This window comes from Benincasa hispida, chromosome 12 (assembly GCF_027475165.1).
Source record: "Benincasa hispida cultivar pf3 chromosome 12, pf3_genome.v1.1, whole genome shotgun sequence".
Lineage (NCBI taxonomy): Eukaryota > Viridiplantae > Streptophyta > Magnoliopsida > Cucurbitales > Cucurbitaceae > Benincasa > Benincasa hispida.
This window is the reverse complement of record NC_143489.1, coordinates 38529939-38546965: the sequence shown is the minus strand read 5'-3', so window position 1 is coordinate 38546965 and position 17027 is coordinate 38529939. Positions and strand designations below refer to the sequence as shown.

Below are 17027 nucleotides of genomic sequence, written 5' to 3'. Positions count from 1 at the left end.
ACCTTGACAAATATTCACCATGGAGAGAAAAAGACATAATATACACAGTGGAAGACGAGTCAAACATAAAATTGACAAGTCAAACAATTTCGCTAGGTTTGCTCGATTTGTAAGGTTGTTATGATCATCCGTACTTAAGGCTTGTTGTTAAATCCAAAGAGACCAAGCTTTCTCAATCCAAAGGGACTAGTTCTAACACAATGTTGACGTAGTAGATTTAAATCTCTAAATTGAAGATATATTTTGGCGAGCTATGCTTAAGCGGTCAAAACATTTCATCTATACCAAGCCCAACCCAAAATTATTTAAATTAAATAACGAACATGTAAAAAATTATACAAAGTAATTTGGAGTGGTAGATTGGAATAACCTTTTAGTCAAGAATGTATACTTTATTCGAGTTGGCCGGGTTAGCGAAAAAACATTTAATATAAAATGTTTGAGTGGAGCATTTTAAGTTCTAACCCTCACCATCAATTATTGTCTGGTTTCAACCGGAGGCGAAACCGTAACACCGGCCGCATTCTTCTCTCTTATGTGAGTTTGATGGAAATCGCCGGCGACCGGAACAACATTTCTCATCCAAAGCGGAAGCGCGACGAGGTAGCAACCAATGGAACTGACAATATCGACTTGGCTCTCCTCGAAGCCGTCGAGAAGTCCCAGAAGGCAGTCGAAATATTGGACCTTCGAACGGTGAAGAGGCTCTCTCTCGCCTTCGAACGCCGTCTCAGAGACAACACCGAAGCTCGCCTCAAGTATCCCGACCAGCCCGAGCGCTTTGCCGATTCTGAAGTCGAGCTCCACGAAGAGATTCAGAAGCTCAAAGTACTCGCCGCCGGTCCCGAGCTTTACCCTGACATCGTCAAGCTTGGTGTTATTTCGTCTGTTGTTGACCTCCTTTCGCATAGTAATACTGATATTGCCATTGACGCGGTCCAATTGATCCAGGATTTGACTGACGAGGATGTTCTTGAGGACAATGATGAACCTGCTCGCGTATTGGTCGATGCGCTGATTGAGAACAATGTTCTTGATCTACTGGTGCAGAACTTGCATCGATTGTCGGAGACGGACCCGGATGAGATGGCTGCCGTTTACAATACCCTAGCTACTATTGAGAATTTGATTGAAGTGAAACCGTTAGTTGCCGAGTTGGTCTGTGAACGCACAAAGCTACTGAAGTGGTTACTGGGGAAGATTAAAGTGAGGGATTTTGATAGCAATAAGCAGTATGCTTCGGAGATACTGGCGATACTTTTGCAGAATAGTACGGTGAATCAGCGGAGGCTTGGACAGATGAATGGGGTTGATGTTGTTCTGCAAGCGGTTGCTATGTACAAGTCCAAGGACCCCAAGAGCCCTGATGAGGCTGAGATGGTGGAGAATTTGTTTGATTCTTTGTGTTGTTTGTTAATGCCACTTGAGAACAAGGAAAGATTTGTGAAAGCTGAGGGCGTGGAATTGATGATAATTATTATGAAACAGAAGAAATCCGCCTATGGGTCGGCTATAAGGGCTCTTGATTTTGCCATGACAAATTACCCGCCTGCTTGTGAACGCTTTGTTGATGTTTTGGGGTTAAAGACCGCCTTTGCTGCATTTATGGGTAAGGTGGGGCAAATTACATAACTCCCTCTACTCCTTGTGTTTTTATTGTTTTTCTCGTTCTGTAGTATTGAATGTAATTTAAAGTAGAATTCTGATATTCAAAGAGTAACAGAGTGATTTCAAAGTAAAAACTTGTATATGCGATAATCAATTATGATTCTGGGATCATATGGAAACATAAATCTGATTGGAAAGCGGCTCCATGGTACAATATGATATATAGGTTGTTTGTTTATCCATTCTTTTGCTAGTAGCTTTCGTACTTCTGAAAATTGAAGGGGGGGGGGGGGGGGGGGAGGGGGAGGAGGAGAGAGAGAGAGAGATCACTCCATTCTTATCTGAATTTTCTCTTTAATGGAATATTGTTTCTTAAAATATAACTGGAAAAGGCACATGATATGTGAATGAACTAGAGAAGGCCCTGAAGTTCTTGGGTTCTTAGCGAGGCTGATATTGTTGATTGGTTGTGATCTGGAAAATAAGTATTTTTTTTCATTAAACATTAGCAATTCATGCTGCAGTGTGATTAAATTGGAGAAAAAGAAAGTCGTTTCTCCTTATTCCACTACTTTACTTTACAATCTTTTAAACTCTCTTATTCCATCACAATGGGATCAGATTCACTGGTTTGGACAATCATTGGTCAAGTTCCTGCCAATCCCCCTTGAATCATAAGCTTTTCAAGAAAAGGCAGATTTTAATGGGGAACTTGTTGGCTACAGAAAATTTCAAAACAAATATAGGTTGGTTTGTTGGGGTATCTACCTTGTATAGTGAACTGAGAAGTTAAAGAAGTTTACCAGATCCTTTTAGAGTAAATAAGTTAGGCTGTAACTGCCTTTTGGGAAATAGTTGATGTATTCTTAGGAAACTTTTGCCCTAGCAACGCAAATGATGGTAAGGCAAGAGTTTGGAAAGTTCAAGAGGATGTAGAATCAGGTATAAAGATGTAGAGATACTTTGTACAAGTTGTGAATGAAAGTTTGGGTGAAAAGAACCTCTGGGGAAAACGTGGGCAGATTTGAAGGAACAAAGATGGAGGAGGAGAAAGAAATGAAAAGCTATTTTGCCGAAATTGAATGGATACATGCCTAAGTTCTTATTACAAGGGTTTATTTCCATGAGAGATAGTATGAGATCTGAGGTTTGAGTGGTAGTGAGGCTTAAGCCTTTTTTTGGACATTGGTTGATGTTCACCAGGCCTTTTTGTAATTATGATCTTGGTTTGATTTTTTTGGATTGGAGTCCCATTCTGTAGTGAGTTCTTAGACTCTAGTTGTTGTTGGACTTGTTTTTTCATGTGCCCTTGTAAACTTTTTCATTTTCCTTGATGAAACTTGGTTTCTTTTTTAAAAAAAAAAATTGTATGGTTAACCCATTCATGTTAGCAGTGAAGATTGTCTCCATTTAGTTGCTTGGAGTAGTCAGCTAAGAGTACTTAGATAGACCATGGTTTGTTGAGGGTTTTACAAAATTTCGTTTTAGTGCTTTGGTTACTCATCAGATGAGTAGGCTTTCTTTTAAATCACAGTTATATGTTATTTATTATTGATTTTTTAATAATAATGCAGATACTTAGCTGCATTACATGATTCTCTTTGACCACCTTCCACTGATTTAGAATTGTGTGTTATTTGAGTTGAGTCTAGACATTGATGGTCTAGGTCCCTCCACCCCACCATCTCTATAGTAAAAGGACCATCAAAAGTGATGCGTTCTTTTAGGCAGAGGACCTGTATAACATATTTTGGAAATTTTGCTAAAGCTTGTGACGCTTTTTTTTTTTATGCTTTTGAGTGGGCATAATTCTCCTTCGTCTATAGTTTTGGGGTATTCTATTGCCCTCTCACTGATAGGGAATCATAGGATGTTGTCTCTCTACTCCGCTTTTGAGTAATTGTTTTGTTGTTCATGGGAGGGGGGATTCTCATCTCTAGGATGTTTTCTTCCAATTCTCTCTTTTTTCTTCAGAGGACTGCCTCGCTTTGAGTTTTTACCTAGTAGGTCTTACATGGAAAAGTGAACACTTCAGACCATGTAGAGATACACTCTTCCTTCGTTCTGGGGCCTTAGTGTTGCTCTCTTCAGCTTGCAGAGATGCATTAAAGAATCTCGACCAGATTCTCTAAAGTTGCCATTATGTCAACTTGATATGGAGCAGAGTCTTGGATGTCTTTGGAGCCTCATTAGTTTGGAGAAGGGATTGTAAGCATAATGGAGGAGGTTATGCATTTCTCCCCTTCCAAGGAGAAGGGCCTAATTCAATGGGAGACTTGCTTCTTCACTATTATTTGGGGAATTTTGTGTGATAGTAATGATGTATATTTTAGAGGTGTGGAGAGATCTAATGGGAGTTGTAGGAGGTTATTAGGTTTAGTGTTGTCTCTTATGGGCCTTAGTGGTACTGGTTAAGGCTTTTTGTAATTATCAACCAGGTTTTATTCTTTTAGATTGAAGATTTTCTTTTAGTTCTTTGGACTTCCTTTTTGTAGGGCTTTCTTTTTTGTAATTTTCAACCAGGTTTTTATGCCTGTGTGCATTCTTTTGTTTCCCTCGATGAAAGCTCCATTTCTTATTAAAAAAAAAAAGTATTGTTCCCAACCTAGCTGTCTACTATGGAATTAGGTTTTGATACAAAATGTGAAATTAATGTATAAATCTTTCATTAATATATTTTGCTGTGATATTGTTCCCAAATTTGACTTTCCCAATCATGTTTACTTTGTAGATCCCTTTGAACAAGAAAAACAAGAAAGAGCGATATCAAGAGGAGTTGGAAGAACGTATCGTGTCTCTTATTGCATCGTTATTTGGTAAGCAGGCAAGTGAAATTGTATATATTTTCTTTGCATATTTGTTTATTTAACAAAATTCTGCTCCTTTCTGGCTGTCGCCAAGATATTCCTTCAAGTTATATGATAATCTTTCCAACTTCTAGTATCGGATTTGAACACTATTGAGTTTGGAGTTGGAAAGATTGGTTGTTCCTTAATCCTTAGCATTGAGTTTGTAAGTTATTGTTGTATAGAACTTGAACTGATTTACAATGATAATATTTGACAATTTGGCTTTCTGCAATACCTAAGATACTTCAGTTTGTTAAAGAAGTTTTGTTGAGCAAAAGCAAAACAGTGGTTGCTGTTTTTTGTTCCTTTGTCTCGCAATGTGTTTGGCTGGCTTGGTAGACCTGCCTTATATTTAAATGAATACTGATGCTAAAACTGTCAGGAGTAAAGGATTAAAAAAAGGGAAAAAAAAGTACAAGTCTTTTTAATAATGCTTGATCACGTAAATAGTGCTGGAGAAACAATTGGTACATCATATGTTTCGTTCATGAAATTGTATGATGCTTTACAGTGATTTTATATTTACAGTGCTTAAAAATATGGTTGGCATCATTTTTTTATGTTCTCAAAATGCTGTTACATTTTTAAGCTGTTTACTTATTAGATGCTCATCTCTTAACACATTAATATGTATCTGTTATAAGGGCTGATCATATTCCAGTTTATATTTTTTCGAAATTGATGGTTTCTTTCCTTTTTCATCTATTATGCTTTCTCCGATTCTTAGTTTCAACTAATGTTCCTTGATCGTATCAGGTGGTATTTTGAGGGGTACTAGGAAGGAAAGGTTATTGAGTAAATTTGTTGAAAATGAGTGTGAAAAGATAGACCGGCTGATGGAACTCTACTTAAGGTGGGTTTGCGTTCAATTCTATTTCTTTGGTATTCCTACTGTTCAGAGATGAAGTCCTTTATTTATTTCCTTTAACAAGTGAGAATCTGGTATGATTAATGATAGTTTTATTTTGTAGATATTCTGACAGAGTCAAAGTGGAGATGGAGCGGCTAAACCAGATCGAACTCGATGATTTAGAGGTTCCTTATGATTCATATTTAATCTCTTACATTTTATAAGTTAGTTTATGCGCTAAGATGACCTAAAATTGCAGATGGATGAAGAAGAAAAGTACAATCGTAAATTAGAATCTGGACTTTATACCCTTCAGGTTTGTCTTCTTGATTGATGTTTCATTAGCATCAGAGCTTCTTATTCAATGGACTTTGATGATTGGTACCTACATTAATGTTAGGTTATTGTAACAAGAGACGTGTAATGTCTCAGTCTTTGTGGATGGATGTGAGTTGTTTCACTCGATATTGTGCTGTATAAGCAGGGGATTAACTCCTTCAGAAAGCTTTTTTATTCATCAAATGCTACGACAGCATGTCTGCTAAATAGTATTTAACAACAATTTATAAGAATTTTGATTAGGTAGCTTGTAATATTAAGATTGTTGTGCAACATTTTATGGACCTGTGTCATTAAGGAGCAACTTCATTTATCCTATAGAAACAAGCTACGCTCGAAAATAGTGCAAGAGAAAATGAGGATAAATAACTTCTAGAATGAATTAAGCCAAACATGTTTTCACAGATAATACGGATTTTAACTGTATGATATCTTCTCCATGATACAGTTTTTAAGAACTTCCAGCCAGATCTATATCTTACACTTAAACCAGCATTATCCTTGGGCCCAATGTTTCATAAAATTAATTTATTAAACTTTACTTTTTTATTATTATTATTTTGATAACTGGAGTTGGAGCTTTGCTCTCCTATACCCAGGTCTACCCCAAGGCTCGGATCTGGAGACATCGAGGGTTTTTTTATATTAAGCTCACCTGATTTGAACTTGGGATCTCTATGCTATAATGGACCAAGAGACCCCAAGCCCTTGCCAACAGGATGCCCGTTGAAGTCTAAGTTTTAAATTTGATTACCCATACTTTAGACATGCCAACGTTTCATTCTTTAGCATTGAAATATTTTATTGGCTAAATATCACGCGCAAGTTTTGCGGTTTTGTTTTTGGCTTGAGGGCATCTTATCCTTCTGCTTGATAGTTTTCTTTCTTTCCCTTTTTTTTCTTTTTTTAATCTTTGTTTTCAAAGTTCCATTGACCAAAAAAAAAAAAAAAAATCTAAACATTTGAATACTTTGTGGAGATGAAGCAAAATCTATGCAGGGATATCATTCATATTTCAGCATTAATTAAAGTATATAGTCTTAGCTGGAAAATTTTTTAATGTCCATTATAATGTTTTATTATCTAATAAAGTTTTTATTGATAAAAAAAATACGAAAAATAGTCTATACATAAATATTGTGCGCATTAGCTTAGGAAATTCAAATTGAAAGTTGAAGGAGGGAAATTTGAAATTCATTTAAAGGTGGGAGATATGAATAGCTTAGAAGATAAATATGGTCTAATCGAGTATTCAAAAATTTGAAATTCTTTACATTATTAATCATTTTCAATACTGGGTATAACATTAATCCTTGTTCTTGCAGTTGATTGCTGTTATTTTGGGACATCTATGGTGCTCTGAGTAAGTGTTGCATCCAACTACATTAATGATGTTCTCATTTTATGTTTCTTTTTATTTTTTTTCCCCCAAGAAAAAAAAAAATTGAAATGTATCGAACAGTGGTTTCTTGTTTTCAACTCTTTCTTTTTTTATGAGAAAATAAAAAAAATAACAAAAAGGAAAAAGAAATGAGAAACGAGAACATAACCTAAAGGTCTCTTTGATATTCTGTTTCATTTGATTGTCTTGATTTGTTTGTTTCTTGTAGACACTCTCAAATGAGAGCAAGAATTGAATTATTACTCAAGCAACAAAAACTCACTAGGCAGGACGTCAAGAGCATTCTTCAGGTCTGCCTTTCACTGGGCTTTTTTTACATCTCCAATTTTTATATATATTATTTTAGTTTATTTCCTGAAGGGTGAGTATGATGTTTAAGCCATATGATGGTAAGATAGGGCCTTTTTGACATACAATTTGGATTCTTTTTATGTTTTTTAAACTAACTGAATCTAATAGATTCAACTAGTATCTATTTGGCATATTTGTTTTTGGAACTTGTATTTGGATTGTGTTCCATATAGTGGAAATTATGAAAACAACATTTTTATGTTGTTAGCATATTCTAAATTTGAAAATTTAAATTTTAAATGTAGAATTACATAAAAAGATAGAAATTTCTATAAATATATTATTTCATGTATAAACTCATTTTATTATTATTATTTTTTTGTTAAAATTAAAATATGTTTATGTATAACATAATACATTTTAGATCATACAATATTGTAAAATAGTAAGTATATAAAATTTATGACGTAGAACATGTCCATAAACTAATTGATAGAAATGGAGATTCTAACTTAATATTATTTGGTAAGTACCTATGGTCTATAAATGTACTATCAAACACATTTTGAGTAACTTCTCAAATTGGGTTCCAATTTATTAATTCTGTTGCCAAATACACCTTCGAAAACACTGACAGCACGCCATACGATTCTGTATTTCATTGACTTCCTTATTTATTTAGTAAATCCCTTGTTTTCAAATTTATGCTTTTAGATCACTAACCAAATGCACCCTTATATATCCACTTATTTCTTCTTTTTGGTCTTTAGAGAAGTTGCTCCTTATGAACTAGGTTGTTCTTTGTTGCGTTTCTTGCTTTATCTCTTCTTCTACAGAACTTTTTTTTTTTTTTTTTGTTTTTTTTTTTTTTTTTTTTTGTTCCATTCAAATCAAAACATTCTTCCTATAAATCCAGTATATTGATTAGAGAGATGCCTTTTAATTATCATAATTCTTTTTGTTTCATAAGAAATTAATTATTTCATTGAAATTATGAAGTATGCAAAAGGCAAGCAGAAGCCAAGTTATATAAAAGGACCTATACAAAGGAGGAAATGGTATTATTATGATGAAAATGTTGAGAGAGAGGACCAAGTGGAAGAAAGATATTCAAAATCATCCCAAAATTTCTTTGAAGAACTTCCAATCTCTTCTAAATCTTTCAGTTTCACTTTCTTTAGATAGTCCAAATGGTCCAAAGCCAAGTCCTCATCTCTCCTAATCCCCAATTTATTAGTAAGATCTCTGCCCATTCCCTCCTAAGCCACACCTACTTGTATTTCCTCATGTCCTCTAGTTACTTCCGTTAGATTCTCATTTCTCCCTTTCCTTACCTCACACGTGTGCATCTACCAGTTTTCTAGTTCTCCTCTCATAAGTTGGGTGTATTTGAGGCTTATCAATACCTCGTCCGAATAGAGCCAACTTGTTCTCCAAGTGGAAGTCAAGAAATTACAAAGCCATGCAACAAGTGGCAAGGGCGAACTATTCTTTTGTCTATTACTGAAGGTGGATGTTGAAAAATTGTTGAGCTTAGTCTTCTGACTCTAAAGTGGCCTTCTTGGTGGACATGCCTCAAATTTCCCGTTGATGACTTCCATATCTACATAACTACATTTCCACAAGCTGACAGCATTGACATGAGGAGACAGCTCCCTGCCCATTCACCGAGGAGTCTTTGTTTGGGAAACTTTAGATCTCCCATTATTTTCTTAAGAACAAAGTTTTGGCCTGTGGGTGGCTCCCCTATTAATCAACTCAACTTCTTCACTGAGGCGGTGAGGCCTACCGTCGCTTTGATCTTTATTGTGCAGGGTGAATCTGACACGATCACATGGTCTGTAATTCTGTATAACCTTGCTACCTTCGATTCTGGTTAGTTAGATAGGATTTTTGGCCAGGTGGTTCAACTTGTCAGCTACTGGGTAGCTTTTTCAAGGTTTCTCTGGAGTTGAGCTTTGGTTTGTTGGGCTTTTTTTATTATTATTTTTTATTTATTTATTTTATTTTTATTTTTATTTTTTTGTTTTTGGGCCATTCTCATTTGATTGTGTGGTGTTGAAAATAAGGGGCTGTGTTGTGAGTTTAGCCCAAGAGTATTTTAATACTTTATTTTGCCCCAATTTTTCCTTTTTTGTATTAGAGCTTGCTAGAGCCTATGTATATCTCTATCCTCTCTTATATTGTGTAGAGTTGAAAGTAATAAAAAGTGACTTTCTATCGTGGTTTTCTCCCAGTACTAGGGTTTCCACGTAAACCTTGTGTTCCCTATCTCTATCTTTTAATATGGTATCAGAGCATGGTGACGAAACCCTAGCCGTTGTCGACAAAAACCAACCGGTGCAAGACAACTTCAAGGCTTCATCAACCTCGCTTCTGCCACCCCAACAACGGCTGTCACAGCCACCGCCACCGTCAAGACCGCCGCTGCTGCTGCCACTGTTGTTGCCATCCAAGTTGCTGTAGATTGGCACCTCCAATCCCTTCATATTGGTTCGACAATCGTGCTACTGCCGCCACCCCCTAGTGCCGCCTACCCTAACGCCGACTATCCTAGTGTTGGCCACCTAAGTGACGCCAACCCCATGGGTATTCCTACTGCCGATAGTCAAAAAATCTATTTTGAAACGGGTGAGTCGTCATCATACCACGGTGGACAGCAACCAGCCGCGACTGCCAGCCGCGTCGTCAACTCTTTTCCCCACATGCAGCCACCTCCAAGCTTCCTTCAACATATGCCTGCTAGCCATGATAATTCAGGTTCGATGGGTTTGTCTCCGGTAGTGATTCAACAACAGTTGGCTAACCTTCAAGCAAGTTTTCAACAATAGATTGCTGCCCTTGGTGCTTCCACCAACTTCCAATCGAATCCCGTAAATTAGGGGTGGAAACGGTTCGGTTTGGTGGTCAAACCGAACCGAATTTTTTAAAATGTGAAACTGAACTGAATTTTTTAAAATGTGAAACCGAACCAAACCGATTTATTAGTTCAAACCAAACCGCATATATGCAATTCGGTTCGATTTCAAATTCGGTTTTGGCATTTTTAAAAAATCCATGTTATATATTTTTTTTAATTAAAAACGGTTCGGTTCGGTTCGGTTTTGTTTTAAATTCGGTTTTATTCTTTAAATTAAAAGCGGTTCGGTTTTACTCTTTTTTTAAATATATATATTAGTTAAAAACGGTTTGGTTTGGTTTCAAATTCGGTTTTTGAAAGTGAAACCGAACTGAACCGAATTAATTCGGTTTCAAAATTTTTTCAAACCGGATCAAACCGCATTTTTCGGTTTCATTGAGTTTTTGGTTCGGTTCGGTTCGGTTTTAGAAACGGTTCGGTTTTTGCGGTTTGAATGACCACCTCTATCGTAAATCCTGATTTATCTTCCGGTCGATCGATGTATTCAGAGAATCCGATAACCGCTTTTTCTACTTTACCTACAACAAATTATTTGTCTGGATCTATAGTAAATTCTACAGGACTCATTACTAGAGAAAAGTTGAAGGCCCTCGAGGGGCATCACAAATTTGGGTATCTAACTAGTGAGATGCCAAGACCTAGACCAGGAGATCCTTAAGCGCATTTGGAAAGGAGAAGACTCCCTGGTTTGTTCTTTGTTGATTAATAGTATGGAACTACAGATAGGAAAACCCTTACTGTATGCTGCAACTGCTCGGGATATCTAGGATGCAATTCAAAAATTATACTTTAAGAGGCAAAATGTGTCCTGTTTGTACACTCTGTGTAAACAGGTTCACGAGTCCAAACAAGGAATGATGGATGTTACTTCCTACTTTAACAAGTTGTCCCTAATCTGGCAGGAGATGGATCTATGTCGTGAAATTGTCTGGAATTGTCCATCTGGCGGTGTTCAATATTCGAAAATTGAGGAAGTTGATCGTGTTTATGATTTTCTTGTTGGTCTGAACTCCAAGTTTGATGCAGTGCACAGCTGAATACTGGGACAGAGACCAATACTTTTTCGTATGCAAGTGTGCTCTGAGGTTCGTTTAGAGGAAGATAGATCGAGTGCTATGAACAACACTACTGTTTCTGCTATTGATTCTACTATGTTTATTGCAAAATTATCTGGATCTGATGGTGACAAGCAAAATAGAAAACCGCCTCCTGTTTGTGAGCACTGCAAGAAACCTTGGCATACAAAGGATCAGTATTGGAAGTTACATGGCCGACCCTCGAATGGCAGACGTTGTCCTTCGAATGACGAGTCCAATCCTGGGCGGGCACTTGTGAGTGAATCTACGAGTGTTGCTTCATAGTCACAACCTCAGTGAATTGCCAGCGTGACCCTGGTGTTGTTGAGGTCGTTGGGGCTATTGTCCAATCAGATACTTCTCAGCTTTTAAATCTCCTCAGTATCAATGACAAGAAACCATGGATACTTGTTTCAGGAGCTATACAGATCATTTAACTGGATCATTTGATCATTTTCTCTCATATCTTCCGAGTGCTGGTAATGAAAAGATTCGGATTGCAGATGGGTCATATTTCTTTTATTGCCGGAAAGCGTCATATTTCTCCTTTTGAGGGTTTAACTTTACAGAATGTGTTGCATGTACCCAAAATATTTTACAATTTACTATCTATTAGTAAGATAACTAAAGATTTGAACTATCAAGTTGCCTTCTCACCAGATAATGTTTTCTTTCAGAATTTGAGCTTGGAGACGACGATTGGCACTGCCCGATACGATAGGGGCTCTATTTCCTTGATGATGATGCTTCTTTTAGGAACTGTTATAGGACTAGTTTGTTGTCTTCTTATTTTCCTACTTCTAAAAAGGATTGTATGTTGTGGCATTTTTGCCTTGGTCATCCAAATTTCCAATATATGAAATATTTATTTCATCATTAATTTCATAACGTTGATATCGCATCTTTGTCTTGTGATGTGTGTATTCGTGCAAAACAGCATTGAGTCACCTTTTTCTTCTCAACCCTACAGACCTTCCCAACCATTCACACTTATCCATAGTGATGTTTGGGGTCCCTCAAATATTACTACCTCTTCTAGGAAACGTTGGTTTGTGACATTTATTGATGATCACACTCGTCTTACATGGATGTTTCTCCTCATTGATAAATCTGAGGTGCCATCGATATTCCAACAACTTTACACTATGGTAGAGACTCAATTTAACACCAAAATTGCTATTTTTCGTAGTGATAATGGTCGTGAGTTCTTTAACAACACCTTTCATGAGTTTTTGTCTTTTAAAGGCATTGTCCATCAAAGCTCCTGTGCTTATATCCCTCAACATAATGGGGTGGCTGAAAGAAAATATCGTCACCTTCTTGAAGTTGCACGATCTCTCATGCTGTCTACTTCCCTTCCATCTTACTTATAGGGGGATGTTGTTTTGACTGCAACCCATCTTATTAATTGAATGCTTTCCTGTGTCCTCCAACTCTAAAGTCCTCTTGAATGCTTCAAAGAGTCATATCCAACAACGCGCCTTATTCCTGATGTTCCCCTTCGGGTGTTTGGATGCACTGCCTTTGTCCATAGTCATGGCCCTAAGCCGAACTAAATTTACCCCTTGTGCTAAAAAATGTGTCTTTGTTGGGTATCCCCTTCACTAGCGAGGTTATAAATATTTCCATCCATCTTTACGGAAGTACTTCATCTCCATGGATGTAATATTTTTTGAGGATAAACCTTTCTTACCTGTTAGTCCTCCTCAGGGGGAGAATCCTAGTAAAGAGACTAACTAATCCACATCTTCGGTTCCTACTGACCTTCCTGAACCCATCTTGAGTGTGCATGACACTGTCCTACCCACTAAACAAGCCCCTTAGATAATGTGTACTATAGGAAGAATCTCAGAAAGGAAATAGTGCCACCTATTGTTCTATCGACTCTGGTCCATGAATTGGAACCAACACAAGCTCAAGGTACTACTATTCCTAATAATACCGACGTGTGTGTTGAGGATGATATTGTTGATTTGGTTGAGAATAACAGGGTTGCAAGCAGTGATGAGACTTTGGAAGAAACACAAGAAGGTGAGACTCTACCTCAGGTGGTTAAACGTGACCAACGTCCCATTACTGATGAGGGGTCAGACAAAATAGGGGAGTACGATGCCTCCTTTGACATGCCCATTGCTTTAAGAAAGGGCACCAGGTCGTGCACTAAGTACCCCATGCATAGCTTTCTATCTTATAGTAATATGTTTTCTGAGTTCAGAGCGTTCACTACTAGCCTGGATACAGTAACAATATCAAAAAACATACATATGACCATGGAAGTTCCTGAGTGGAAGGCTGCCGTCATGGAAGAAATGAGAGCTCTTGAAAAGAATAATATGTGGGACCATGTGGCTCCTCCTAAAGGGCATAAAACAGTTGGGTAAAAATAGGTGTTTACTTTGAAGTATAAATCTGATAGAACTTTTGACAGATACAAGGCCAGACTTGTAGCAAAAGGGTTTACTCAAACTTATGGGATAGATTATTCTGAGACTTTCTCTCCGGTAGCGAAGTTAAATACAGTTCGAGTCCTTTTTGTGGTAGCTAATAAAGACTGGTCTCTCCATCAACTTGATGTGAAAAATGCATTTCTGAATGGTGAATTAGAAGAGGTTTATATAAGTTCTCCTAGTTTTGAAACTCAGTTTGATCATCAGGTTTGTAAACTAAGGAAGTCTTTGTATGGTTTGAAATAGTCCCCTAGAGTGTGGTTTGACAGGTTTATTACCTTTGTTAAGTCCCAATGTTTTACTCAGGGACACTCTGATCACACATTTTTCACAAAAATGTCAGTATCAGGGAAAATTGTTGTTCTAATTGTGTGTGTGGATGATATTGTCTTGTCAGGAGATGATACTGTTGAGATTATCAGGCTGAAAAAGAAAATGACTAACGAGTTTGTGATTAAGGATCTTGGGAATCTAAAGTATTTCCTTGAAATGGAGGTGGCAAGATCAAGAGAAGGGATCTCTATCTCTCAACGGAAATACACTCTTGACCGGTTAAAAGAAATGAGTATGATTGGATGTAGACCTGCTGACAGTCCTGTAGAATTCAATGCTAAACTGGGAGATTTGTTGACAAAGTTCCTATTGATAAAGACAGGTACCAACATCTAGTGGGAAAATTGATTTACTTATCCCACACTAGATCAAATCTTTCCTATGCTGTCAATGTTGTTAGTCAGTTTATGCAGGTATCCTACGAGGAACATATGGAAGCTGTGAATCGGATTCTGAGATATTTGAAAACGACTCGAGGTAAAGGTCTAATGTTCAGGAAAACTGAAGGCTTATATCGACTCTAATTGGGCAGGATCTGTTATTGACAGAAAATCTACCTCTGGATACTGTACTTTTGTGTGGGGTAACCTAGTTACTTGGAGAAGTACGAAGCAAGGTGGTGTTGCTAGAAGTAGTGTTGAAGCAGAATACAAAGCTATGAGTTTGGGAATCTGTGAAGAAATCTGGTTGAAGAAAGTTCTTTATGATCTTCATCAAGATAGTGATTTACCTATGAAATTCTATTGTGATAACAAAGCGGCTGTAAGCATAGCCAACAATCCTGTGTAACATGGTAGAACAAAACATGTGAAGATCGATAGACACTTTGTAAAAGAGAAACTGGACAATAATAGTATCCGTATTCCTTACATTTCATCTAGTCAATAAGTTGATATTTTCACAAGGATTACTAAGGTAGAGCTTTGACTCTTGTGTTAGCAAGTTGGGTTTGATTGACATCTACGCCCCAACTTCAGGGGGAGTGTTGAAAATAAGAGGCTGTGTTGTGAGTTTAGCCCCAAGGGTATTTTAGTACTTTATTTTATCCTAGTTTTTCCTTTTCTGTATTAGGGCTTGCTAGAGCTATATATCTTGGTCATCTCTTGTATTGTGTAGAGTTGAAAGTAATAAAAAGTAATTTTTTATCGTGGTTTTTCTCCTTGTACTAGGGTTTCCACGTAAATCTTGTGTTCCCTATCTCTATCTTTTAATAATGTGTTTCAAGATCTTGTTATGTTTCCCGTCTTTTTTTTCCCCTCCTTGTATCCCTTAACATTTTCCTTTTTCATTATCAATGAGTTGTTTCTTGTTCCGAGATAAAAACGTTTTGTCCCTCAGTTTCCTGGTCTACTTACTCCAACACCTTCTGCCATGGTTGTCAGTGCAGTTAAAGTAGGTCCTATGGCAGCTTTTCCCTTGTCCATCTATATTGGCTGCTGATTCTGTCTGGTGAAACACGTCAACCTTCCTCTTCATATTCGTTTCATCAACTGGTGCATCCCGTCCCACATCAATTGAATTTCATTCTCCAAGTGTTTTGCACAAAATTCTCCTCAACAAATTCTAGATGATTCTCCCTCTTGCTTTGTAGCCTACCACTTCGACGAAACTCAAGCGCAATTGTACAAAACAAGTAGTCACAAACAAATGGAGGATTCAAAAGCTCTTGATCTCCTGCTAGTTCCTCAATCTACTAGAAATATCTGTTTATAGCCTTCAAAACTCACCGATACTTGATTCTGAATTTCCGACACGAGGTGGAATTGTGGCAGTTTAACTTTCCTATAAATAAACGAAGAAGAATTCGTTTATATATATATATATATATATATATATATCATTAATTCAAGCATATGGGGTTGGAGAATTCAAACTTCTAAACTAAGAATTCAAACTTCAAACCTCTTAATTTAGAGTATATGATTAACCAAGTTGAATAATGCTTAGTGCTTAGTTTAAATGTTCTCTGCGATTGTAATCAGTTTTTGACAGATTCATAAAGAAATTCAATTCTACCTGATAATGTTCTCCTGCGATATCGTTTTGGGCAGAGTTTTGTTATTCTTTCAGCAATGATATGTTTTCTTTTAAATGTTCTGAAGTAATCAATTATTTTTGTGAATCAAAGGAGTATCATGACAATATTGGAGATCTTGATGGACCAGAGGAGAAAGAGCGAACACAGGGGAAAATTCAAAAGTTCATCTCTGCTCTTTAATTGTTAACTTACCTTCTTTTCTTGTTTAGATAGTTTTTATGACATTGAATTTGCATACAAAAAGTTCTCTCGGAAGCCATTGTTGGTTTGTATACAGTACATTGTTGTTAACGTGACAAATTTTCCTGCATATAAATTTAGGTTCACTGTATGCTATTATTCCTTTTCCTTTTTCTTTTATTCTTGTTCTTTTTCTTTTTCCTTCTCTCTCAATGTCTGAATGTTAGCAATTGGTGGGTTTCAGACAAAGAAAATGAAATAATAAATGGTATGGAGGAAAATTAAATGCTGGGAAGCATGATAGAAAGGGCAGTAGGAAAATTTATGGATAAATTTTCCACTCTATTTAATGTATACCATCTCAATACCCTTTTAAAAATAGAAGGTGGTTCTACTGACATTTAATGGGGGTCAATTGGGCAGGGGAGTATGGTGGTAGTAGTTCTGGAAATTTTTCGATTAGCAAAATGTGTCAATTTATTTATAATTATTAGTGATGGACAATAATAGATGATGATAGATTACTATCATCTGGTCTATCGGTGATAAACACTAATAAATGTCTATTAGTGTCTATTGGATGACGACATATTTGTTATATTTCTAAAATATTTTTAATAGTTTTGCCATTTAAAACCATTATCCTCTATATATATATATATATTATTTTTAATGTAAATTTAATTTTTTGGTT

General features: G+C 36.6%; 1 protein-coding gene across 1 annotated transcript; it reads left to right on the top strand.

The window, feature by feature from the left end:
- Positions 1-312: 312 nt before the first annotated feature.
- Positions 313-16484, top strand: LOC120073122 (ARM repeat superfamily protein). The gene is made up of 8 exons (XM_039025748.2): positions 313-1614; positions 4340-4424; positions 5214-5310; positions 5429-5492; positions 5567-5623; positions 6972-7009; positions 7257-7338; positions 16244-16484. Exons 1-8 carry the CDS (start codon positions 436-438, stop codon positions 16331-16333), a joined length of 1692 nt encoding a protein of 563 aa, XP_038881676.1. The 5' UTR covers positions 313-435; the 3' UTR covers positions 16334-16484.
- Positions 16485-17027: the final 543 nt, after the last annotated feature.